The 26,348-nt window shown below is 48.5% G+C and overlaps 1 protein-coding gene across 1 annotated transcript in view; it reads right to left on the reverse strand.

Moving 5' to 3' along the window:
- RALA (RAS like proto-oncogene A) overlaps window positions 1-26,348 on the reverse strand; it is a 278,211-nt gene that overhangs the window by 115,241 nt on the left and 136,622 nt on the right. The window contains exon 3 of the mRNA XM_078688206.1: window positions 24,580-24,788. Coding sequence (XP_078544332.1) covers window positions 24,580-24,788 — 209 coding nt within the window. The remainder of the gene's footprint in view (window positions 1-24,579; window positions 24,789-26,348) is intronic.

The following is a 26,348-nucleotide window of genomic DNA, read 5'->3' on the forward strand; positions in this document are numbered from 1 at the left end:
AACAAATATTACTTTTGCAACTGATCTAAGTAAAACTATTTTTGAAATTGGGTCTCTCAATCAAGCAATGATTATTAGTTGACTCGATCATGAAATGAACATGCCATTTTCCTTCTTAATCGTCATATTTCTGGGCTGTAGAACATATTTGTGCAAGTCATGTGTAATACCTCCTGGAGGGATTCAACTACAAAGATCTTTAAAGTATGTAACCTTTATTTTATTTCTGTAAACTCTGCTTAACAAATGCTCTCTAAAATTTAACTAAGAGGCTTTGTGTTAATTTGTTTGGTTCAAGTTAAAACAACCCATAACAAGTTGTCATTCTGGAACACTGTTATGCTGGTTTTGTGACAATGCCAAATTCCAAATTGTCCATGCCTAGCTGAAAGAATAATGGAACTCATCCTCTCAGTTTCTGGAGGTAAGTCTAAGCAGTGGTGTTGCTGATCTACAAAAGTATGGAGTAGAATATCGCTGGCATGGAAACTCTAGTGCCAGATAAGATACCCTAAACACCAGCATGGGTTTTTGTTTCTGTTGGTGACCAGTTCTCCACGGTCAAGCGACCTCCCACCTGGGATCTGTAACCATTTACAGTAGCTTTCAGGATATAGATTCTCTGAAGCATGGCTCTTCAGAATCAAAATGACAAATTTTCCTATCTGATAAGCACAATAAAAAAAGTCACAGTATAAACCTGGCTCAATTACATTAAACATAAGGGCTTCTAACCTAACTTTTACAGAATGCCAAGTTACTTGGATTTACTCTGGACACCAATAAACAGCAGTGTTTTCCTCAAGAAACACTATGCTGTTCAAGCTCTCTTACCCTTGCACCGTGGATGGTGCTAATGCCCTAATCCATGGCTTTGCAGGCTCCACATTTACACGTTAAGGCCATTGTACCCGCTGCAGCAAATCTTATCCAGGGCCTGAAGAAATAATATCACATCTCTTCCATCCTGATGGAAATCTAAGCACTTCCGATCCTGGTCTGCATCATCTTCAAAACCAGCTGCACAATTTACAAAGCCATCACGACCAGCATCACACTCATCTTGCAGAGAAACATCTCTGGTGGATCTCAGCAGACCCACAGGCAGGACGCCATCAGACTGAAGAGTAGGAAGTGCAAAAAATAAATAAAACAGCAGAACGTATTCATCTATACGATCAGGAACAACATCCCTGTTTCCAATCAGTTCTGCACCAATTTGGGAAGAGTCCCATGCGCCAATAAAAAAAAAATAATTCTATCACAACCATGCATTTCAAAAAGGCATAACAGATTCTGTATAAAGCTAATGTCTAATCCAGACCATCAGACCGTGCCTGTCGTGCAGCAACTATGGAGTGTGAAACTAGGTATTCTTGAATTTTTCCCCTTACGACTGACTCCCTCCTCTACTTTTTTGAGATCAAAGAGTTGGTCAAAAAAAGTATTTCAGCATTTATCCTGGAATAACTCATAGTGATTCCGCTCTGACAGAATGTAATGCTAATTTAATCAAGGCAGCTCGCCAATACCTTTCAATTCCGTGGGCTGGGGGGGGGGGGGGGGGGGGGGAGCCCAACAAGAGTGGGATCAAATGCAGAGCTTGATTCTAGAAAATAAGATTGAAAAAAAAAACACAGATGGATCAGCATTAACTAAAGGCCAGGAGGAGTTATTAAGGTAATACTGCTGAGTAAAGTCAAGGATTCGAGTTCTGGAGATTACCGTCTCAGATATACTAGTTTGGCCAAGGGGATGGGCACATATCCATAAGAGATCTGGATTGAAAAGAGAAGGTTTATTTCACGACTCCAGTGGTAAGGGGTTACAAGTTATTTTGCAACTGCTTATGTACACTATGGGGAAAAGGGATTGGAGAAAAATTTGACAGGCTGGACAAGGTAGAGACCTTAAAGTTGTATTGAATGGACAATGGGTGTTTTCCTACATTATGAATCAGTTAGCTCTTGAGAAATATTAATAATTTTGGTGGCATGAAGCACAGAACAAATTATTTCCTAATAGTAGTGTAAGTGTGAAAGATCACCAGCTTGCAAGTTAGTAAAAAACTTGCTATTCAGATTTCGGAGGGTCGTAAGTTTATTTCTCTCAGATACTTTCAACTTGCTTTCACTCTCTTCAAGGAATGCGTCTTAGAGGTGGATCAAAAGGTATCAGATCAGGTAGCTGTATGGTGTTGAAGGAGTTCCTCATTGGGCCCTACCTCATCAATTGGAGCAAGACTGCAAGTGCTGGTATGTAAAAGGACTATAAAAGTGTCCTCCGGACAGACAATTCTGGGTGGCTGGTATTGGTAAGATTTTGTGCCCTTTATGAAAAGCAGTAAAGGAAAATGGGGACCACTGTCTAAACTGTAAAGAAGGAGCTTTGGCGGTAAGGTATACTAGTCCAGGTTTAGAGTAAACAGAAGATTAGCATGGTCAATCCCCTGAAAATGTACTGTCCCCTTGATAGCAGTGTTTTTGAAGAACAAATGTGGTCATGAATACTGCCGGTTGAGTTAGTGGGACCATGCACTTATTGTCGAAGATGAAGACTAGTAAGTGAAATCATAAAGAATCTTCTCTGAAGGTTTTGTGGGACGAGCGACCCAAATAAACAAGGACATTACTTTCTGTTATGCTATTTCTGGTGGTAGTTTCCTCATCTTTAAAATATTCCTAGTTACCAGACTGCATATGGACTTTCAACAGCAAATGCTCATGCTCGTTAGTATGTGGCGCATTCAGTCTCTGTGACAGTCTTACACCGCCCCAACGGTGCTGCATATAGGTGCCATTCCTTTGCGCTTATGGAGTTTCGTCTTGCAGTTTTCCATGTCCTCAGATGCGACTCGCAAAAAACACAAGATGATGGACGGAATGTTGCACAATGACAAAACATTCACCCCCAGTCACAGATCTGGGATTAATCCATCATTATTTTGCTCACCAAGCAACCCCAGTTCAGACATGTCCATATGCAAATCAGTCTTGACCCTGTGCCTCATGGGAACAGTCCAGCCCGAACTGCCAAGCCATGTCTTTCCTGGAATCAAGTATCCTAGGACCGGTTTCTGGCTATCAGCCGTCTTCAGCCAGGATAGCTTGACTCCAGTGGCTTAGTGAGCAAGGGACCCACGTCTGGGCATACTCTTCCCACTTAGGGTGAACAGCAAAAAACACAACTCAACCATGAAAGACTGGAAGTGGAAGTGATTGTGTACATTTTTATTGGCACACAAGTCCACTCTATAGAATGGGGAGGAGGAAGGTGGTGAGGAATCGGCTTAGAGAATGTACGCACTAAAAGGAAAATGTTACTTAACCTGTCAGCATCTATTTGTGGCATGTAGTGCTGTAGAGTCACATGCTGTACATAATCCAGCCCTTTAGTGATGGCCTCAGATGCGAGTACGTTTTTTTCCTGTGAAGAATTCTTCTAGAGTCATGAGGTACTGTGACTCCACCTCTTGCTTGAAACGCGCATGGTCAACGGTTCCATTGTTAGATTGTTTCTGCATGGCGGGTGAAAATTAAACTTCAGCAGAGCGATACAGGAAAGAGAGAGATAAAAAGAGAATCATGCGAGAGAAGTAGAAAATAATAGTAATTGCAACAGTTAATGGCGTCTGGGGAGGAGGGTGGGCTTATGTGAATCTACTGCACTACATGGCACAAACAGATGCTTACAGTTTAAGTAACATTTTCTGTGTGAGACGTGTGGCTATAGATACAAGTTGTGCATAGACTGGAAAGCAGTAGTTGCCCAAGTGGCAGCTAGCCTATGTATGTTGCAGAAGGCTGAAAGAGGGTACGTAGTACAGCCCGACCAACATGTGCTTATTGGCGGGCTACACAATAGTGCTTAGTGGAAATGTGTGGTGTAAACCAAGTAGCTGCTGTACAAATGTCTGCCATTGGGATGTTAGTAAGGAAGGCCATAGAGGTCCCTTTCTTTATAGTAGAATGGGCCGCAAGAGAAGCAGGTAAAAGCTTTTAACATGTTTGAATGCATTCCACTATCCACCTGGTGATGCCTGATTTAGATAAGGCCTTCCCTTTATGTGGTTCAGAAAAAACAATAAACAGTTGGTGGGTTTTTCAAAAGGTGTAGGAAGGTAGATCCCTGACTATGGTTGCCCCCAACTTTTTGCCTGGTGTTTTGCTGGTTTTCTGACTTAGTTTATTTATTTATTTATTTATTTTGAAAGTTTTATATAGCGCGAACAAGATCTTTGCAGATATCAGAGCGCTTTACAAGGGCATGGGGGTAAAAATACAAAGTAATAAAGCGTATATACAGAGTAATATATGAGGTAGTTAGGTACAAGGTGCTAGTTACATAGGTGGGATAAAGGACATGAGGTATGTAACAGGTGAGGTAGTGTCGGTACACAGTGTATAGACAGACAATTGCGTCAATAGTATAAAGTGCAATAATAAGGAGCATATACCTGCTTAAACGTGTTTAGAATATTTAGAGTTTAAAGGAGGGTACAGTTGAGGTAGGTGTGAGCAGGGTGTATAGTCCCACAGGTGCGAGAGTAGTAAGGAACGTTGAGATGGAGAGGGTAAAGTGTGCAAAGTCAACAGGTGCGTCAATAATATAACAATATAACAATATACATACTCAACCAGGTGCATCAAACATTATAACAAAATACAAAGAGTGTGCGTATACAGTTAGGTTGAGGTAGGTGTGAGCAGGGTGTATAGTCCCACAGGTGCGAGAGTAGTAAGGAACGTTGAGATGGAGAGGGTAAAGTGTGCAAAGTCAACCAGGTGCGTCAATAATATAACGATATAACAATATACATAATCAACCAGGTGCATCACACATTATAACAAAATACAAAGAGTGAGCGTATACAGTTAAGTAATTCGAAAACACGGGTGGCACAGTAGACCAGGGTCGGGAAGGACTTGCAAGGCAGATTCATGAGTGATACGGAGCAATAGATCATGTGTATTTTGCCATGAGGATCGCTTTAACTTCCCTCTTAAAGATTGTTTCGGAGGAGATGAGCCTTGTTTCCGGAGGGAGTGAGTTCCAGATCCTGGGTGCCATTCCTGAAAAGGAGCGTTTATAAGTTTTTACCTTCCGAAATCTTCGAGGTTTCAGCAAAAGATTGTTTGTGCCTCTAGTAGTTCGGGAGCCCCCCGAAATTGTGTTTCCGGGAATGTCTTTCCGTACATCAAAGCTTTATCATGAGTATGTAAACTGTAATAAAAACCGCAAACACTGTATATAAGGGGCCAGGCCTCAAACATAAGTTAGAGCACCTCAGAACGATACCTGCTGTCCGTTTTGCTGTGTTCTACCTAAGGTACATGGAATCCATTTTACAGAGAGAGCAGTAGACCTGGGACCCTGCTATTCAGGGCCCCAGGCCTACTGCTCTCTCTGTAAAATGGATTCCATGTACCTTAGGTACATATCTAAATTGGATACTGAGTCACCTTATCAGTCCCTGTACAGTGTACCTTAGGTACCCAGGGCATAGGTGTACCCAGGGCCTACCAGGGGCTGCAGCATGCATTATGCCACCCCTGGCTGGCCATCCAAATCTGACACAATTGGCTGCTTGACAGCTGGGGCAAGGTGGTGTAATCACCCTTTGCTTTAGATATAGTATACCTATATCTAACCCTAAAATGGACACACAGATCTATCAGTCACTCCTATGGCAGGCCTTAACAATCCTGAAGGCAGAGTGCTTGGAATCGTGTGAGATGGTGCTCTGGCATGAGCTGAGCCTGTCTGCGGCTTTCGGGATCTATCCCTTAGCCGTTTCCATGATATCGCATACCATATACTCTTAAGTGCATTATAATCCTTGCGGTTATATGCCAACTCTGGTATCGCTTTATCAAAACATGTCGAGTAAGGTGTCATACGAATTGGAATACTAACCCCTCGCCAATTCTGGCGACGGGGTTAGCATTCCACCCTTCTAGAGGGACACGACATGTATGTAACCCCTAACCCCGGTTAAAGTCAGACAGAGCCTTAGCATCCACAAAATGGATGCTGCCACCGAGACACAAGTCTGCCCTCCTGCTGCTGGGAGTCCTCCCAGAGCAGGAGATAAGGACAAAGGGTTTCCTGCCAGGGGCAGTGCCAGCACCGTCCCAGACAGGATTTTGTGTATTGTAGGTAGGCAGGGCTTCAGAGGAAGGTGACTGCACGTGGCACCCCGGTGCTCACTGTGCATAGGCTGGCTTGAACCAGTTCCAGGGACACTCCAGACCCTGTGCTGGGGAAAAGCCCGCCAAGGAAGTGGGTGTAACCACCCCCCTCCTGGTCCCACCCCTAGGGCAGGACTTAGTCGCGTGCCAGCCACCTTTTCCCAGATAAAGGTAGGAGCAGGCCCCCTTCCAAATTAGATCATCTTTGAATCCTGAAACTACTTTCTACGAAAGGAACTCAAGACTTCTTCCTAAGATTTCTCCCTTGTGGCTAAGGAGTAGTCACCCTGCATCCGCAGGCACCATCGCAAGAACACTGCGGTCTGCTGCAAGTCCTTCCTCCGGAATCCGACTGCCCAGCTCGACGAGAACCGGCTTCCCTGGCACCTCTGACCTCTACCCACCTCTACAGCCCAGCTGAGAATCGTGGGTGCGACGAGACCTCGAGGGACCGGCCATCTGCAAGACTGCACGACTTCTGCACAGCAAGCCCGCCGAGTAATTTCCGGGTGAGTGCTTTGGGGTCCGAGAAGCCCCGACCCTGAGCAGCTCCAGCACTGAAGTGCAGCCCCCCAGCATCTCCACGATCGGCGTGGGGCCCTTCTGCTTTTTGCTGCTCACCGCGTTGTTTGGCTACTAGCCCGCTGGCTTGTGGCCTTCTGAACGACGCCCGACGACATCACTGCTGCTGGTCTGGTTGCTCCAGACTGGCCCTTGCTCCCTTCCCGAAGAGGAGCACCCCGGACCCTCCTGGTCCACTCAAGACGCCATTTTGAGTCCACCGCGTGGGCTTGAATTAGCCAAGGCTTTGTTGCCCAATCCTGGGTTCTTCGACGCCGACAGCTTCATCCATCGTGGGACAGCTCGCCTCTCCATCCTGGTCGCCGACAACGCCTCCTGGTCCGTGAGATCTGCAGAGCCAGCGTCGCCCACTCACCTAGTCGAGGTGACTGCCATCCGGTGCCCTCCTGGTGCCCACTGACTACTGGCTAGTAGTCACGAACTTGGTCCCCTCTGCTTTCAGGTGTCATCCATCTTCCAGATCCAGGCTTGGATCAACTCGAACTATCTTCACTGGTCGCCTGCCAGCATCTTTCTTCCAGGCTCCTGGTCCGGCAACGAGGATTCCCGACGTCTTTTGAGACCTATGCAGCTGCAGCCCCTGGGCTAGGTAACTTCGGCATTTCGGTGCCCCAGCATAGCCTCACTATCCAAGGGTCAGGGTCCACTGTCGTTTTCTCCCTACCAGGTCGGGTTCGCCCGTGAACACTAACTTTAGCGTTACTAGCTTCCATAGACTTTGTCCCGCATCCCGCGTGAGAGTGCACACTCTGCACCCGAGTCCCCTAGGTCTCCTAGAAGTAATCTAACGATTCCCTAGTCAAGTCCTAGCGATTCCAAAGCCTATTAGTACTGTACTTACCTGCTAGTAATTTCGCATTCCACTTTTAAAGTATATGGTTTTTCGTGCCCCTCGGGCATTTGTATATACTGTGCTAACTTAAGTATTTTCGTAAGAGTTTTGTTGTGTGCTTAGCACCCTGTCCTCATAAAGAGTACAGGGTTGTTGTGATTCTAATAAATACATTGTTTATTTTCATAACACTTGTGTGGTGTCCTTTCACTGGGTGTTCAAGGGGTAATGTGATGGTAAAACAGCTGGCTTAACACGCCCTCTAGAGTCTTAGCCTTAGACTGCTCGTATCCATGCTACTAGGATAGCTGGTCTATAAGGTTGACTTACAACCAATCATCAATAAGGGTTGTTTGGACTGATATATAGTGATCACTAGAATAGTGAACACTGCACATCAGGCCAACTTCTCACAAAAGGGCTTTGTTCTGCCTACATAATATATTAAGTCTCGTTTGACGTCTAAGGTGTGAAGAACTCTTTCTGCAACTGAGTCAGGTTGTGGAAAGAAAACTGGGAATTATATAGACTGGTTTAGGCCGAGACGAGAGACTACCTTACAGAGAAATTTAGGGTTGGGGAGAAGGACCACCCTCCTTAATAGATAGGAGGGTGGTCCTTCTCCCCAACCCTAAATTTCTCTGTAAGGTAGTCTCTCCTCTCCAAACCGATGTTGCCTATTTTGGCGATAACCAGCCAGTGTCCCCAGATGTAGCCAAATGGAGGTGAAGGCTAGACCACACGCTTGAAGTTGCAGAAGGTAACCAACTATGTTCTAAACTGTGGCTGCCAGGGGTCAATGTGGTCTGAGAGGCAGTAGCAGACAAACCTTTTCCACTCAGCAGAAACAACAGGCATAAGTAGTGTGCCTGCATGCTTCAATAAGAATGTTCATGCATTTTGAAGGTAGAGTGAGATAACCAGATTCTAAGACTTCAGGAGCCAGATCGCAAGGTTGGGGTGACTGATTTCTCCATGGTTCTGCGTGAGAAGGTCCGGCCTGTTGAGGAACTTCTTGCGTGGAACCACCAAAAGGCTGAGGAGAGTCGTGAACCAGGGTTGTCTGGCCTAAGAGGGCAAGGGAGGTCTGCAGCAGCTTCCGAACCATGAAATGAGACAAGTGGGAGAGTTGAAAAAGCGTATTGAATATGCTACTTACCAGCATGCATCTGTTCTTGGCATGTAGGGCTGCTAACATTCATATCTTATGCATAGATCGCCGCCTAGTGTTGGGTCCGGATGATTGCACATTGTTGTCCTGGAAGAGTCTTCGAAGTATCACGAGATAGGTGGCTCCTCCCCTGGACTACAGTGCGCATGGGCATCGACTCCATCCCCAGATTGTTTTTAGCCATTGTGGTAGAGATGGAGTGAAATAGTGTAAAGGATGTCCATGCTAATGATGAATGCAAGAGAGTATCTGCAGCCGCTACGGGCACCGGGGAGGAGGGCGGGCGATATGAATGTTAGCAGCCCTACATGCCAAGAACAGATGCATACTGGTAAGTAGCATATTCAGTTCGAGGCATGTGGGCTGCTAAATTCATATCTTATGCATAGAATACACAGCAGACCCTCTTTAAGGGCGGTTGCCCGTGCCAGCTGCAGAAGCTTGAAAAAGTGTCTTGAGAACAGCCTGTCCTACAGCTGCCTGCTGTTTGGAATGCACATCTACACAATAATGTTTGGTAAATGTGTGTGGTGTAGACCATGTGGCTGCTCTACAAATGTCTTCCAAGGGAATGTTCCCCAGGAAAGCCATGGAGGCCCCCAATTTGCGTGTGGGGTGCGCCTTTGGGGGTATTGTTAAAGTATGTTTAGCCTTTTGATAACAGATTTGAATGCACTTAACAATCCATCTGGCTATTCCTGCTTTGGAAATGGGGTTGCCTTTGTGCTGTGCTGAGAAGGCAACAAAAAGTTGTTGTGTCTTCCTAAAGTGTTGTGTTCTGTCAATGTAGTACATTAACACCCTCCTAACGTCTAACGTATGAAGCATTCTTTCTGCTACTGTTTGTGGGTTTAGGAAGAATGCAGGCAGGTCAATAGTTTGGTTGATATGAAACTGTGACACCACCTTAGGAAGGAATTTGGGGTTAGTGCGGAGCACTACCCTGTTGGAATGTATTTGGATGAATGGCTCTTGGATTGTGAGCGCCTGCAGCTCACTAACACGTCTGAGCGATGTGATAGCAATGAGAAAAGCCACTTTCCATGTTAGAAACTGAATTTCGCAGGAGTGCAGTGGCTCAAAAGGTGGGCCCATCAGCCTAGTGAGGACCACATTGAGGTTCCACACTGGAGCTGGTGGTGTTCTTGGAGGAATGACTCGCTTCAGTCCCTCTAGGAAGGCTTTAATGGCAGGCACCCTGAAAACAGAGAGGTGTTGCCTATTCTGGAGATAAGCCGCTATGGCGGATAAATGCATCCGAATGGAAGCGTACGCTAGATTGCATTTGTAAAGATGTAACAAATAGCAGATGATGTTAGGGATGGATGCATCTAGCGGGTTGATATTGTTGTCTGTATAGTAAATGACAAACCGCTTCCATTTTGCTGCATAGCAAGCTCTGGTCGTGGGCTTCCTTGCCTCCCGGATGATGTCCATGCATTCTGGAGGCAGGTTGAGGTAGCCAAACTCTAAAACTTCAGGAGCCAGATCGCCAGATTGAGCTGTTGCGGATCTGGATGCTGAATGTCGCCATGGTTCTGCGTCAAGAGCCTGGAGGTGAGATGCAGCCTTTGATGCGGTACCACGGAAAGTTCTAGAAACGTGGTGTACCATGGTTGGCGTGCCCATGTTGGAGCAACCAGGATGAGAGTCATCGAGTGTTGCTTTAGCTTTCTTGCCACCAGCGGAATGAGAGGCGCTGGGGGAAAAGCGTACGCAAATTTGCCTGACCAGTTCATCCATATCGCATTCCCCTGCGATTCCGGGTGAGGGAACCTGGCGGCAAAGCGTTGGCATTTTGCGTTTTCCCTTGTGGCAAACAGGTCTATCTCTGGATGACCCCACTGCTGGAAGTACGGGTGGAGTACTGATGGATGTATCTCCCACTCGTGCATTTGATGGCTGTATCTGCTGAGCAGATCCGCCATCTGATTGTCCTTGCCTGGGAGGTGTTCCGCCATGAGAAAAATGTTCCTCTGAATGGCCCACACCACATGCTCTGAGCCAGATGAGACAGCTGTGGTGAGTGAGTACCTCCCTGTTTTTGGATGTAGTACATGGCTGTCATGTTGTCCGTCCGGATCAACACGACTTTGTTGCACAAATGTACTGTGAAGGACTTTATCGCCATGAAGATTGCCATCAATTCCAGGTAGTTGATGTGCAACTTCTGCTGCTGGGTGGACCACAGTCCCTGCACAGTGTAGTGGAGCACATGAGCTCCCCACCCTTGGAGAGATGCGTCCGTTGTTAGGATTATCTGTGGCACTGGCTCTTGGAACGGTCGTCCCTTGCAAAGGTTGTGTGGATTCCACCAATGCAGAGAGTTGTATGCCCGACCGGTCACCAACACTAGGTCTGTCAGTTGTCCCCGAGCCTGTGTCCACTGATTTGCCAAGCATTCTTGGAGAGGACACATGTGCAACCTCGCGTGCGGGACTATGAAGATGCAGGAGGCCATCATACCTATCAACTGCATGAACACTCTCGCTGGCAGGGAGTGTTGCGGTCTGAACTTTTGGATCAGCGACTGAATGCTGTTGATTCTGACTGGGTTTGGCTGAGCCATAGCAGTCAGGGTGTTTATTGTTGCGCCCAGATACTGCCGCACATGGTGTGGTTGAAGGTGCGACTTTGGGTAGTTGAGCGAGAACCCCAGACTGTGAAGGAGTTGAATAGTGTGGGACATGTCTGCGGCGCACTGTTGTTCTGACTTTGCTTGAACAAGCCAGTCGTCTAGGTACGGGTAGACATGTATATTCTGTCTCCTGAGGTGCGCCGCCACTGTCGCCAGACACTTTGTAAACACTCTGGGGGCAGTAGTCACCCCGAAGGGTAGGACTTTGAACTGATAGTGCCTGTTTTGAATGGTGAACCTGAGGTATTTTCTGTGAGATGGGTGGAGTGGGATGTGGAAATAAGCATCCTTGAGGTCCAAGGTTGCTAGGAAGTCCCCTTGATTGAGCAGGGGAAGGATTTGTTGCAGTGTCAGCATGTGAAAGTGTTCTGACAGTATGTACACGTTGAGGGGGCGTAGATCCAGAATAGGTCTGAGGGATCCGTCTTTTTTTGGGATGAGGAAGTACAGGGAATAGACCCCCGTGCCTTCCTCCTCCACTGGTACGAGCTCGATTGCGCCTTTTTGCAGCATCACCAGGACTTCCTGCTGCAATAAGTGCAAGTGCTCTGCCGACATAGGCCGGTGTCTTGGGGGAATGTTGGGAGGAGTGGATGTTAACTCCAAACAGTAACCGTACTGGATACGTTTTCTCACCCACCTGTCTGTGGTGATGGATGTCCAGACTGGCAGGAACTGCTGGAGTCTCCCCCCGACAGGTGTTGTATGGTCGGGGGGCAGTGACAGAGAGTCACTGCTTGTTGGCGGCAGAGGAACAGGAGTTGTTGTTCCCTCTGCCTCTGCCCTTGGCACTGTTACCTCTGTAACCCCCTCTACCCTGCTTGGGGTACGAGGATTGTGCACCAGCCTTTGTGAATTGTGTTTGTTGACCCAAGTGTCCTCTGGTAACACCACGTGCTCCTGAGCGACGAAAAGTGCTGCCCCTGAATTGTTGTGACTGAAGCGCCCCCATGGACTTAGCAGTCTCGTTGTCCTTCTTAATCTTTTCAAGGGTGGTGTCTACATCTGGACCAAACAGTCTGTCAGGATTGACGGGCTGGTTGAGTATTGTAGTTTGAATGTCAGGCTCAAATCCAGATATACGAAGCCAAGCTTGTCGCCTTAACATGACGCTAGTGTTAATTCCCCGTGCCGCTGTATCTGCTACATCAAGTGCACACTTTATTGCAGCGTTTGAGATAAGCTTTCCCTCTTGTATGGGCATTTCGGCTGCTTCCTTAAACTCATCAGGTAGGTGTTGAAGGAGCTGTACTAGGGTGTCGTAATGCGCCCTATCGTAGCGTGCCAATAGTGCCTGTGTGTTTGCTATACGCCATACATTGGCAGCTTGCGCAGCCACCCTCTTGCCGGATGCCTCAAGCACTTTCGACTCCTTGTCTGGGGGAGGAGCTTCACCCGTCGTTTGGGAGTTTGCCCTCTTGCGGGCATTGGCGACCCCCAACGAATCCAGAGGCAACTGTCCTCGAATATATGCAGGATCTCCAGGTGCTGGCCTGTATTTTTTCTCGATACGTGGGTTGACCACTCTTGCCCTGGTAGGTTCTTTAAAGATCTCTGGGGCATGTTTAAGGACACCTTTGAGCATAGGAAGTATTTTAACTGTTCTTTCTGAGACAGAGAAAGTGTCGAACAAAAAATCTTCCTCCACCGGGTCAGCATGCATGTCCACATCATGATTTGCTGCTGCCCGCTCTATTAAAGCATTAAATGCTGCAGAATCCTCTGTTGGAGATGTACGTGTCCCAAAACTTTGTGGATCTTGTACCACCTGATGTCCACCTTGGTCCCCAGTGTCGTCATATGAGTCCTGCTGAACATCAGGGTCATTGTCAACTGGGAAATTGTATTGGTCATCTTGTTCACCATCCTCTCCTCCTGATTGGTTGGGTGAAGGAGATGGACTTCTTCTTGGTGGTGGCAGAATAGGTTCAACAAGGGCAGGAATGTCCTGTGCTGGCCTCTTCTTCTTTAGTGGAATAACATAGGATTCCAGTGGTTGGGAAGTGATTTTCCTCTTGTAGAGGGTTAATTTCCCTGTCTGGGCATCGATGTAATGCTCAGATTGTTCTTCTGAGGCTTGATGTTGATCCGAGCGTCCCTTTTGCGTCGAAGGATCCGACGTGTTAGCGATTTTCGGCACCGATCTTGGTGCAAATGCTTTCGGTGCCACCCTAGGTGGCAGAGTGTAGAGAAGCTTGGTCGAGGTCTTTGGAGGCGAAGCCGTTGACGACAAAGTCTTCTCCCGAATACGTTTGAGGGAGTCGGTCACCTGCTTTGTGAAGGAGGCCGAGGGTTTGGTAACCGACGGCCGATGTTCGGTGGCGTCGGAGTCCCTCGGTGTGGACGAGATTTGCGTCGACGAATCTTCGGCTGCAACGTGTTGCGGCTCCGTTGGAGGCTTTGGCGCCGACGCCGGTGCTGCCGCAGTGCCTGCGGCCTTCGGGACGTGGCTTTTAGTCGACTTTGATTTGCCTGCGAGTTTACTTGATGGCGCCGTGGGTAAGGCCGAGTGGCGATCCTGTGACCTGAGCCTGAGAAAAGTAGACTTCGGGGCATAGCTCTTCCTCTGAGCTATCTTCCGCGGCCCCATAAACTTCTTAGTCGTCCCCTACCTCCACGACGTCTTCAAGCTCTTGACCCTGTCCTTCGACATGTTCCTCGGGATCGGCCTGGACCTCCGTCGATGGTGGTGAAATCTGTAGATGATGGCTAACGCCGTCTTCCGCGGGGTCGTCGAGTGCCGGCGCCGCTCGCTGGGCCTCGAGGCGCGCCGCGCGCCGATGCTTGAGCGTCTTCTTGGACCTGAACTTTGAGCAGGCCATGCAGTTTTCTTCGTTGTGGTCCGGTGATAGGCATTTATTACAGACCGGATGCACATCGATATGTGGATATTTGGATCCACAGACGGGGCAGAACTTGAACGGGCTCCGCTCAATGTTAAGTTCGTCGGGTCTTGCTGCGACGAGAGGGCCTCGATCGAAGAGTTACTCGACTCCGTAGATGCCCGGCTCAGAGAGTCGGACGACGGCCGAGACCGTACGCAAACAATACCGACGCAGGTAAAGAAGGCCTTTTGGCCTTAAGAACAAAGTTTTTTCGGTTCCGACACGGAGACGTTCGAAACCACATCTTACCCAATGGCGGAAAAAAACAATCTGGGGATGGAGTCGATGCCCATGCGCACTGTAGTCCAGGGGAGGAGCCACCTATCTCGTGATACTTCGAAGACTCTTCCAGGACAACAATGTGCAATCATCCGGACCCAACACTAGGCGGCGATCTATGCATAAGATATGAATTTAGCAGCCCACATGCCTCGAACACAAATATCCCTGGCCAATTCAGCTATAGTGCACTGCCCATGGACCATGGGTGTGGGAATCTGGAGGCAAAGTTCGGGCATCTTGTGTTTCTTGCTGTGGCATACAGGTGCACGTCTGGAAACCCCTAGCACTGGAAGTATTGGAGAAGAACTGCAGGGTGGAGTTCCCACTTATGGACCTGTTGAGGCATCCGGCTCAGAAGGTGGCTCCCGTGGTGATGATGGACAGAGCGAACAGTGAAAGCTGTGGGAAGAGAGTGCCCCCTGTTTCTGAATGTAATACATGGCTGTTCTGTTGACCGTCCATGAGGACTACCTTGCTCACTATGTGGGGAAGTAAGGCTTTAAGGGCTAGACAGACAGATAGCACCTCCAGATAGAGGATGTGGAGACCCCTGTGAATGGGACCCCACTGGTACTTGACAGTTCGATTTTGTAGTGCATCCTCCACCCACCGAGGGATGCGTCCATTGTGACAGTTATCAACGGAAACTGGGTCGAGAAAGGGCCACCCCTACAACAAGTTGTTGGTGGTCCACCACTCCAGAGAGCGATGAGTGCAGCAGTTGATCAACACTAGATCATTACAATCACTGATGCAATACACATTCCTGCAGTGGGCGCATGTGCAATCTTGCATGGGATACCGGGGCGACACAGGAGGCCATCATGCCTAGGAGGCTCATTACTATCCATACTTTGACTTGTAGGTTTGGCTGAAAAAGAGGCAGTATCGCTTAGAAGGACTGGACTAGACAGACTGGGATAGGCTTTGACTACCTCTGCTTTTAGGATGAGGTGTGAAGGGGCTGGAGATGGGATTATACTGCGTTGATGTAATACCCGGTTTGTGCAGGAGGTTTATTGTAGTTTGGGTATGTACATGACACTGCTGTTGCGTTGCACTTTTTAATCAACCAATCGTCCAGGTAGGGTAACACGTGGATGCCCTATCTTCGCAGGTGTGCGGCTTCAACTGCAAGGCATTTGGTAAAAACTTGAGGTGCGGTGAGGACCCTGAAGGCCAGCAACTGGAACTGGTAAGGCTGACCACTTACCACAAACCAGAGGTAGAGATGATGCATTAGAGGTCAAGTGCCACTATGAAGACACCTTGCTGTAGCAGAGGTACGATATCTTGAAGAATGACCATGTGGAAGTTTTCCGACAGGATATATTCGTTCAGGGGTCTGAGGTCCAGGATGGACTTTAGGGACCTGTCCTTTTTGGGAATAAAGAAGTAAAGTGAATATACCCCTGAGTCCTGTAGGTGCTGCTGAACAGGCTCTGTGGCCCATTTGAGAAGGAATGCTTGGACCTCTTCCCAAAGCAGGCATTGGCGTTTATAACTGAACAGCAAACCAATTGAATTGATGATGAATCAGTGGCTGGCAGACTGGGCCGCGACATTTACCAACCGTGTGCGCGACATGTTTACCAACTGCTTATATCCTTTTACTCTCTTTGGCTGGAAGAGTTGTATCGCCGGTGCCCTGGGCATTTGCTCGCTTTCGAGGGTTATGACCCACTAGGGAATCTGGTGAGATTTGACCCCTAATAAATATGGAGTCTGAAGGAGAGACCTTGTACTTTTTTTCAACCAGGGGGTAATAACCCAGGCCTTGATCGGTTTCTTGAAAAAGTCAGAAGTTGTCCAACACGCAGCACTGGTAATTCACCCACTGGAAATTCAGGAATCGTTGCAAGTCCAGCAAGCACAAGGTATAAGGAGAATGCAAAAGGCCAGCAGGCTAAGATGCCTCATAGCAGACCAAGATGCCTCATAGCAGACCTCACTGAGACACTTCAGTTTACTGGTGGAAAACACAAGTTCAACATATAGGAGCCTGTTGTTCAGAGGCTGTCTGCAAATAACTGTGAGGAGTCAGTAGGCAAGCTATGGGAGTACATGCAACTACAAAGGTGGGGCAGTGGCGTAATACAAAAAGATGAGGCTCCTCTGAGGATGTGAAGAGGGGCTCTTGAGTCTCCCATATATCACAAATCATCCTCGGCCTGGGACTAAATGCGGGTGTCCTTTCGCCACTGAGGTGGGTTGCAATCACTGCAATCACCTTTCTAAATACCAGATGGGTGGATGAGGCCCCAAAATAGAATTGATACCCAACCACAAACTAAAGGAAGAGTGTCCTCGGGATGACAATAAAAATCGCACATGTAACAAGGTAATGACTTTAGGTCGCCTCTCTTTAATTTTATGTTATATTCGACTGGCAGAATGACTCATGGTTGTTTAATACGTAAAACAAGGGCAGTGCAGTACAGTACATCACAGCACAGAGCCCCGGGAACCATATTCTACTTTTTGAATTACAGTCACAATAATTGAAACAACATTTTGTGTAAGAAAATATACGTTTAGCGAGTAGCCTTTTTCAAGATAGTCACCGTTGGAGTATAACTTCCACTAGCCCGAATAGCCAGCACAAATGCAGTGATTGACCTATGAGAATCAGGTTATGTCTAAATCATTTTTCGTAATTGTGCTTTTAGAACTATAAATATATATGCCATTACTTGCTGTGATTGACCTAAGAGAATCAGGTTATGTCCAAACCATATTTTGTAATTGTGCTCTTATAACTATTAATATAATATATGCCATTATTTGCCATTGTATGTCTATGTTGTTCTTGTTCTTTGTAATTTAGGTACAAGACACCTTGGCACATAAATCAAGTAGTGCAACAAGACTACTCCCAATACTACACAAATAGTGTAAGTACTAATCTATTTTTAATTGTCCTGATGAATGCCCCACAGACCCGGCTGGGCGAGGATGGGCAGAAACATGTCGACGTATTACAAGTGGTATAATGAGATCTAGTTACACGATCTTTGAGTATATCCTATTTTTCTTTTAATAACAGACCAGTTCTCAACCATATTAAAGTTCTTCTAGAGAACTAATCTGTTTTTTAATTTTAATTTTTTTTTCTCTTTGGGCGAGTCACTATCTCTGGACACTACCGTGTGGAACCGGAGTTTGCCTCAGGCTAGCATATCACAACTTAATAAACCCAATGACTGTGCCATAACGCGAGTGGAGAGCGGAGAAAAAGATACCCCGCTTTGTACGACTCATACACCGCGTTTATGAGGGTTTTGTAAGTAACCGGTTGTCACGGTTACAAGTGTCCATTCTACACTGATTCTGAAAGTCTTCTGAAGGTGAGCAGGTCTTGGGTCTGTCGTAGGTGGGTAGGGAGGGAGGGTGTTCCAAGTTTTGGCGGCGAGGAAGGAGAAGGATCTGCCGCCGGAGGTCGTTCGTTGGATGCGGGGGACGGCGGCGAGGGAGAGGCTGGTGGAGCCGAGCTGGCGGGTGAGGGTGTAGAAGCGGAGTCTGCTGTTGTGGTAGGCTGGTCCGGTGTTGTATGAGCGTGGGTGAGCATCTTGAAGGAGATCCTCTTGTCGACGGGGAGCCAGTGTAGGTCTCTCAGGTGGGGGGTGATGTGGCTGCGGCGGGGGGACGTTGAGGATAAGTTGGGCGGAGGAGTTTTGGAAGCGTTGCAGTCGCAGGTGTTTGGCCGGGGTTCCTGTGTAGAGTGCGTTGCCGCAGTCCAACCTGCTGCTGACGAGGGCCTGTGTCACCGTTCTTCTTGTCTCAGTGGGGATCCACTTGTAGATCCTGCGGAGCATGAGGAGGGTGTTGTAGCAGGAGGAGGAGACGGCGTTGACCTGTTTCGACATGGAGAGGGAGGAGTCGAGGATGATTCCTAGGTTGAGTGCGTGGTCGGTAGGTGTCGGTGCTGTACCCAGTGTGGTCGGCCACCAGGAGTCTTCCCAGGCTGCGGGGGTTGATCCGAGGATGAGGACCTCCGTCTTGTCCAAGTTCAGCTTCAGTTGGCTGCCTGTCATCCATTCGGGAACTGCCTTCATTCCCTCGTGAGTGTTGGTTTTGGGAGTGTGCGGGTCCATGGTGAGGGAGAGGATGAGCTGTGAGTCGTCGGTGTAGGAGATGATGTTGAGGTCGGGCTGGTGGGCGAGGGATGAGCCCTGGGGTACGCCGCAGATGATGTTGTTGGCTTCGGGGGGAGTCCACCTCCCCCCTCGGAGGTGGACGCTCTGGGGTCTGCCGGAGAGTAAGGATGTGGTCCAGTCCAGGGCCTTCTCTTAGATTCCAGCTTCTTGGAGGCGTGTTTTAGTGTGCGGTGGCAGACCGTGTCGAAGGCTGCTGACAGGTCCAGGAGGATGAGGGCTGATGTTTCGCCGTTGTCTAGTTGGATCCTGATGTCGTCTGAGGCGGCGATGAGGGCTGTCTCGGTGCGGTGTTTTTTTCGGAATCCGGACTGGGATGGGTCTAGGATGTTGTTGTCCTCGAGGTAGCCGGTCAGTTGCGGGTTGACAATTTTCTCGATGACCTTCGCCGGAAACGGGAGCAGGGAGATGGGCCGGAAATTCTTGAGGTCCGCCTTGGGCTTGAGTAGGGCGTTGATTTCGGCGTGCTTCCAGCTTTCCGGGAAAGTAGTTGTCTCGAAGGAGATGTTGATTACTTTCCGTAGTCGGGGTGCGATGGCTGCGTCTGCTTTGTTGAATATGTGGTGTGGGCAGGGGTCTGACGGTGATCCTGAGTGGATGGAGTTCATGATCTTGCGTGTTTCGTCGTTGTGACGTTGGTCCAGGAGGTCAGGCGATTGATGCGGGTGGTGTTCGTAGGTGGGGGTGGAGTCTGACTATGTCTGGGAGGTCGTGGTGGTGTTGAAGCTGTCGTGGATGTCAGCGATCTTGCGGTGGAAGAAGGTGGCCAGCAAGTCACAGTTCTTGTGAGGGCGGGATGTCGTTGGGGTTGGAGAGTTCCTTCACGATGCTGAAGAGCTCTTTGCTGGCGTGTGCGTTGTTGTCCAGGTGGGCTTTGAAGGAGGATCTCTTGGCTAATCTAATGAGATGGTGATGTCTGCAGGTGGTGTCCTTGTGGGATGCGTGGCTGTACGGTGTTCGTTCGTGGAGCCATTTCTTCTCTAATTTCCGGCATATCCGTTTGGAAGTCTGGAGTTCTTTGGTGAACCAGGTGGCTTTCTTGCTGGTGCGGCTGTTGGAGGGTTTCTTGAGCATGGCGAGAGTGTTGGCGCAGTCGTTGATCCACTGTCTGAGGTTGCAGGCGGCGGCGTCTGGGTTGGTGGGTGGGTTCTGGGCGAGGGTGGTGGCCAGCTGGTCTTCGGTGATTTTGTTCCAGCAGCGGCGGGGCAGTTATTGGGTGCGTGGTGGTTTTCTTGTAGGTGAAATGGATGCAGCGGTGATCTGTCCAGTGGAGTTCAGTGGTGCGGTCGAAGGAAACGTGGGTGCTCGTGGAGAAGATGGGGTCAAGCGTGTGGCCGGCAGCGTGGGTGGGAGTGGTGACGAGCTGTCGGAGGCAGAGGTTGTCGATCAGGGTGGCGGACTTGGCGTTGTTGTTCTCAAGGTGGACGTTCAAGTCCCCGAGGAGGATGTAGTCCATGGAGGCGAGTGCGTGGGTGCTGGCGAGGTCGGCGATGGAGTCGCTGAACTGTGGTCGGGGTCCTGGGGGTCTGTAGACTAGTGTTCCTCTGAGGGTGGTGTTGGGGTCAGTGTGGATCCGGAAGTGCAGGTGTTCGGCGGTGCTGAGGGTGTCGTCTGAGTCGGTGGAGACCTTGAGGCTGGACTTGTGGACAACAGCTATTCTTCCTCCAGTTCCGTTGGTGCGGTCTCTGCGGGCGATCTTGTAGCCATCCGGGGCGGCTATGGCGACGTCAGGAGCCGAGCAGTCGTTCCACAAGGTCTCGGTCAGGAAGGCAACGTCTGGGGTGGAGGGATCGAGCAGGTCCCAGAGCTCGATGGCTAGTTTGCATGCAGAGCGTGTGTTTAGGAGTATGCAGCGGAGGTGGTTGAGTTAGGTCCTTGGTGGTTTGGGGGCTCTGTCGTAGGTGAAGCTGCATGTGCGGCAGGAGAAAGGTCCGTGGGTGCGTTTCAGGGTGGCCTTGAAGCAGCTGTGGTCTCGGCCGGCGTGGAGGGTGCTTGCGTCGTATCGGAGTCTGGCGTCGTGGCGTTGGCGGGGGCCAGGGGTTCTGGCGCTGAGCGCTGTCCAGGCGCGGACAGTCACAGATGGGCTTGCCTTAGGCGCGCCTTCAGCGCGCCCGCTGTGCGGCCGCGCAGCGTCCAGCATATATGGGGAGGTGGGAGGGAGGAGCAGCTAGGAAGCGGGAGCAGCGAGTGGGCACGGGGCGGGCCGCAGGGGGCACAGCGGCAGGGAAAACAAGTTGTACAGAATGCAAAATGGGGCACAGAAGAGGGGAAAACAGAGGCACGGAGCAAAAACACGGGTCACAATGGAGGGGGAAAAACCGAGTAGAATTCCACCCTTCTAGAGGGAGAGACACGTACACACTGGTCTAACAGGTAATAGTTTAGAAGAGCCCTGGCATCACAAAATGGATGCCACAGACACGGGTCTGACCTCCTGCTGCTGGACGAAACTCCAGCAGGGGAGGCCAGGACAATAGGTTTCTTGTCACAAGGAGGTGTAACTAACTCCCAGACAGGCTTTAGTGTATTGGGGTTCGGTGGGTGCAATCAGAGAATGCTTTTCAGACAGTGCTGGGGGCACACTTGGTGTCCCTGTGCATACCCCAGTTCAAACCGGTTGCAGGGACACTCAGCTCCTGCTCTGGCGCGAAACTGGACAAGCTGGAACCCCTCTTCCCAGACCCTCCCCATAGGTGGGTCCTCAGAGTATGTCCAACCCCCTATCTTAGTACAAGTATGTGACCCCAGTACTTAGGACTTCAGATTACACCTGAACGAAACTCTGCAACATGTATCCTGGAACTTCACATTCTACACAACTAGAAGGAAGAATCTCCCTTGGGGTCAAGGAGTGACTCCCTGTTCAAACAGGCACCAAAGAAGCATCTTGCTAGTCTGCATTTCCGAAGCTCCCGCCAGACTCCGAAGCATTTGCGACTCAGGACACGGACTTCCAGACTTCTCAGAGGCTGACACAAGATCCCAGCAAAGCAGAGACCCGCAGCCCTCACGAGTGACGTGGAACCGGAACTCCTGGACACCGTGCACATTTGCAAGTGCATCAACTTCCCAAGCTTTCCCGCAGTTGTGTGTTGGGCTACTTGTAGTCCAAGCCCCGAGCACCATCTGCACCGAAGATTGTGGGCCTACACTCCACGAGTGTTCCGTGGTCCTGCTTTTAGCATTTCCGCTCGAGGCTCCTTCAGGATACCTGGTCCGTCGACTGGTGGGTCCCCACGAAGGTAACTCTTCTTTCCTTCGGGCTTTCTTGGTTGCCCCAGACGCGCCCTGACTCCCCACCGAGTGGTGAGTCCCTCAGACCTTGATGGTCTGCACCGAATCCAATCTTTGCTTACTGCGTGGGTTGCTGTTGCCAAGGCTTGTTGGGTCCAATCCGGAAACCGACACCGCAGCACTCAACATCCTTAGTGGGACAGCTCAGATCCAGAACCTGGTCGTCGTCGACGCCTCCTGGTCCTCGTCTCGTGGCTGAAGAGTCAATTTTCACCTTCTTCACCTGCAAGCACCCGACATTGGTGGGCATCCGCTCATCGCCTTCCTGGTCACTGGTTAGTGACGCAGTCTTTGTCCCCTCTGCTTTCAGGTTCTTCACATCTCTGATCTACCCTTGGATCCCCCTGACACTTTCGACTTGGTCGCCAGCAGCACATCACCATTGAAATCGACGAAGAAACCCGACACCAAAAGACACCTATGCACCTGGCTTCCCTGGGCGAGGTAACTAGAGCACTCCGGTGCTCCCGTGGGTATTGACTCTAGAACTACCTAGCTCTAAAGGGGTTTGCTCCAAGCCCTCTTCTAAGTGTCCATTATCTTTATAATTCAAACTGCGACTTTCCCCATATAAGTTAATAGTGATTCGCGGTTGTGTTTAGACACTACACGCGTCCCCCGTGTCACTACCTTGGGTGGTTCCTGGTGGCCCCAGCGGTTCTAAAGGCTCTAGGCCTTGTATCTATGTCAGTCGTGGTTCTTATACCCCTTTCTTAATATATGGTTTGGTACGCCCCTAGGGCTCAATGTATATTGTGCTAAATAAGTTTACGGAATGTACTTTTGCCTCTAGCCTCATAAAGAGACTAAAGGGATGTGTTTAGAATATATATATATATATATATATATATATATATATATATATATATATATACACATACATATATATATATATATATATATATATACACATACATATATACACATACATATACACATATACACACATATATATATATATATATATATACACACACACATACAACAGCTACCACTAGGATAGCTTTCTATAGAGGTTGTCTTTAAACCTACCATCAATAAGGGTCGTTTGGACTGGTGCAAGATGCCCACTAGAATAGAGGACAGCATATGCCAGGCCAACTTCTCACACACACAACCCCCAATACCTATAAAATGCCCCTTCTCCTTTTACAGCCCCTGAGAAACAGAGGGTCACAATGAAGACAAGCTGCCACAGAGATATGCCAATCTTATAACCACAATGTACCAAGAACAACCTCTAGAGATCTTGTCTCCTAGGCAGCGTAAGGTTAAACCAAGAACTTTAGTGTAACATTCCTTTCTCCAGAGGAGGCAGAAGCCTGAATTAATAGACCATTGCTATTGTGTCCTCTACCTCCCTGCCATCTGCAAAACAGCAGAGTTAATAAGTGACATATCCACAGCCTGCAGGGAGGGGAGGCACCTGCAAATGCAAACGGATCTGTGTGCTGCAGTACACCAACATCCTGTCTATGTTGGTGATGGCCATGGTGAGCTGGAACACGCAATGCCTGCTGATGCTACTGCAGCTGCTGCCCGCATCTCCTCCCGGGATAGATGCAAGCCTCACTACCACCCAGCCTTTGCTTAATAGGTTATGCTGGGGAATGCCTTTTAGTGCAGTGCATAAATAAAGTGGCGTTGCCTCCCGATGTAGGTCCATGCTGTGCATTAATAATGAAAAAAAGGGTGTGGCCTCCCAAAGAGGCCCAACCTAAAAGCTGCAGCGTGGCGTCTGTACAGGTGCAGGCTGCTGTTGGTATCCTCGATTTGTAAAAATCAAAATGTGGACGCCACTTTTGTCGCACTTAAACATGTCAGATATAAAAGTTAAAGCGTGGCGTCCATGAAGTGGGCGCTGTGCTGAGCCAGGGAAGCACTTGCAGGGGGAGGAGAGCGAGCATTTGTAAAACAGTGCGGCATGGCGTTCAGGAAGCAGGCACTGTTCCGATCCATGAAAACATATGTACGGTGCAACAAAACACAAAAAAAATATTACGGTAACACAAAAGGAAAAACACTCCCGAGAAAGGATACCCGTAATAGGTCACTACTCCAGGGGAGAGAACTAAACCCGAGAAGGCGGGAAATATTGCAAACGAAACCATACAGAAACAACCTTTTACAAATGTAACACACTTTAACTCTGGGTTGCGAGGAGAGGAATGAAAGCCCACATACTGAACACAGCATGTCTTCCAGGCAGTGCATGCGAGCTGCATTGGCTAGACCTAAAAATATGGTATGGAGAAAACGACTGGCTATTCTACCCAAATTTAATTAAGCGTTCAGAGAATGGTTCTTTGTTGATTCAACGCAATTTATTTTTAACCAGCTGCTTATTAAAATGCATTTTCTTGAATCTCAAATTATGGTAGGCTTTAACATTTGAATTACTCAACATTTCACTTTGTACATGCAATCCATGTTTGAATTTCTAAACTACCTGAAGCTGTAAGACATCATACCTTTCCATTTTCTATTGGTAATTAGTGGACAACCAATTGTCTGATGTTATTTTGAAAAATATATTTACGCTCTTATTACCTGAAATCTGCTGTTGCTGCAAATGATTCTTGTTCTGTGATCGAGAAAACGCAAAGGAATCCCTCTCCGCTTCGGAAGTAGTTATCTCTAATAGCTGCGTAATCCTCCTGACCTGCAGTGTCCAATATATCAATCTGAACTTCTTCTCCATCCAGCACAACTTTCTTTCTGTAGCTGTCCGCTTTAGTAGGCTCATAGTCTTCAACAAACTGGTAACAGGAAAGATAAATATTTACGGTACAGTTACAATGAAAGGCAAGATTCAGCCAGAGTTTACATAAGGAAAAAGCTGAAAAAAAAGCAGTAATCAGTGGTAATTTTGGTTTAGTGCTTGTGTTTAAGCTCCTTCATACATTAATAAAGTTAACTCATACATGAGGTATGCACTGCAACATTAAGACAAAGAAATTACAATCACAGAGATCAAGGTTCCATTAGTAATGGCTCTCTCTCCTATGCAATTGCTTAGGAAACCAGTCATACAGTAGACTGAATGCACAGCACTCAAAAAGATGCTTCATTTTTAGGTCGAGCTATTACATCCCGCAGGGATTAATAGCGAGAGCATATAATAGTTGAAACAAACTCTTGAACAAGCGCGGATTCCTCCCAATGCATATGAAGTATTGAAGCTTGACGCTTCACCAGCGCGCGCTTGGCCTCTCACACCCCATATGCTCGTTCCTCCCACTCGCTCGCTCCCTTTCTCCCCCGCCCCCTCACCCCCATCCGACTTGAAAGTAAGCCTTGCACACCACTATGCTCGTTCCATCCCACTCAGCAATACTATACTATCAACAAAAACGTCAGGATTTTTCCCGCCGATCATCTCGTGATTACAGGTGGAAGTTTTTGGCACGTCTGTGACACAAAATGCAGCATGCTTCAACCACGTCAAAGCTCATCACCTGTATTTTTTTCGGCCCTTACAAGCATCCAGTGCAGGCGAGAGGCAACAAATATTATCCCTTTAGCGACCATGTCTCTGAAGCTGCCTGCCATGAGAAAGTGGTTTGCTTGGCACAGAAGCATCAGAAGGCGATTCATAGACCAAATAAACACGTATGACTGATAAAGAAACCCCCCCCAGATCGGCTTGCCTCGTGATCATCTACCTTCCCCACCACAGAGTGCGTCTCGCGGCAAATACCCTCCTTGCTCTCGGGCGCCGGCTTCCCATTCACACCGTTGTAAAGACTGAGGTAAGACGTGTTGAAAAGGTTTAACTCCTCAACAACAAAGCCCATTAGCCCATTACTGGAAATATATGGGATGAAGGTGTTAAGCTCGGCGCTTTATGGTGCCGAACTTTGGGGCTTTCAGAACTTGAGAAATCTGACGCTAGCAGAAAATTAATTCCTGCGAAAAGCAGCTAGCGTTCCTATAAGTACCCCGTTAACACCCCTCATGTGGGACCTTGGGAAAAAAGCGGTCCAAGATCTTGCCTCTTTGCGGCCTTTGCTGTACTGGCGCCGCTTATGGACTACAGATGAGTTGCAGCATTATGCACTAGGTTTGAGGGAGATAATGGCTAAGGATACATTGGCTGAAGGCCTTTCGGAACCTATATTCTAGATTGGGTAACTATGGGAAGATCCGGCAAATGCTGCTTTCCCCTCCAAGAAAATTCTGAAAGAAAAATATTGGGAGATGGTGAATGCAGAAGTGTGTAAAAAGGGCCTCTCCTCACATTTAACAGGACGTTTTCTGGAGTTTAAGGCCCAACCAAAGCTGGAAATATATTGGGATGCCGTAGAGAAGCAGCAGGA

Source organism: Lissotriton helveticus, chromosome 4_1, assembly GCF_964261635.1.
Source record: "Lissotriton helveticus chromosome 4_1, aLisHel1.1, whole genome shotgun sequence".
Lineage (NCBI taxonomy): Eukaryota > Metazoa > Chordata > Amphibia > Caudata > Salamandridae > Lissotriton > Lissotriton helveticus.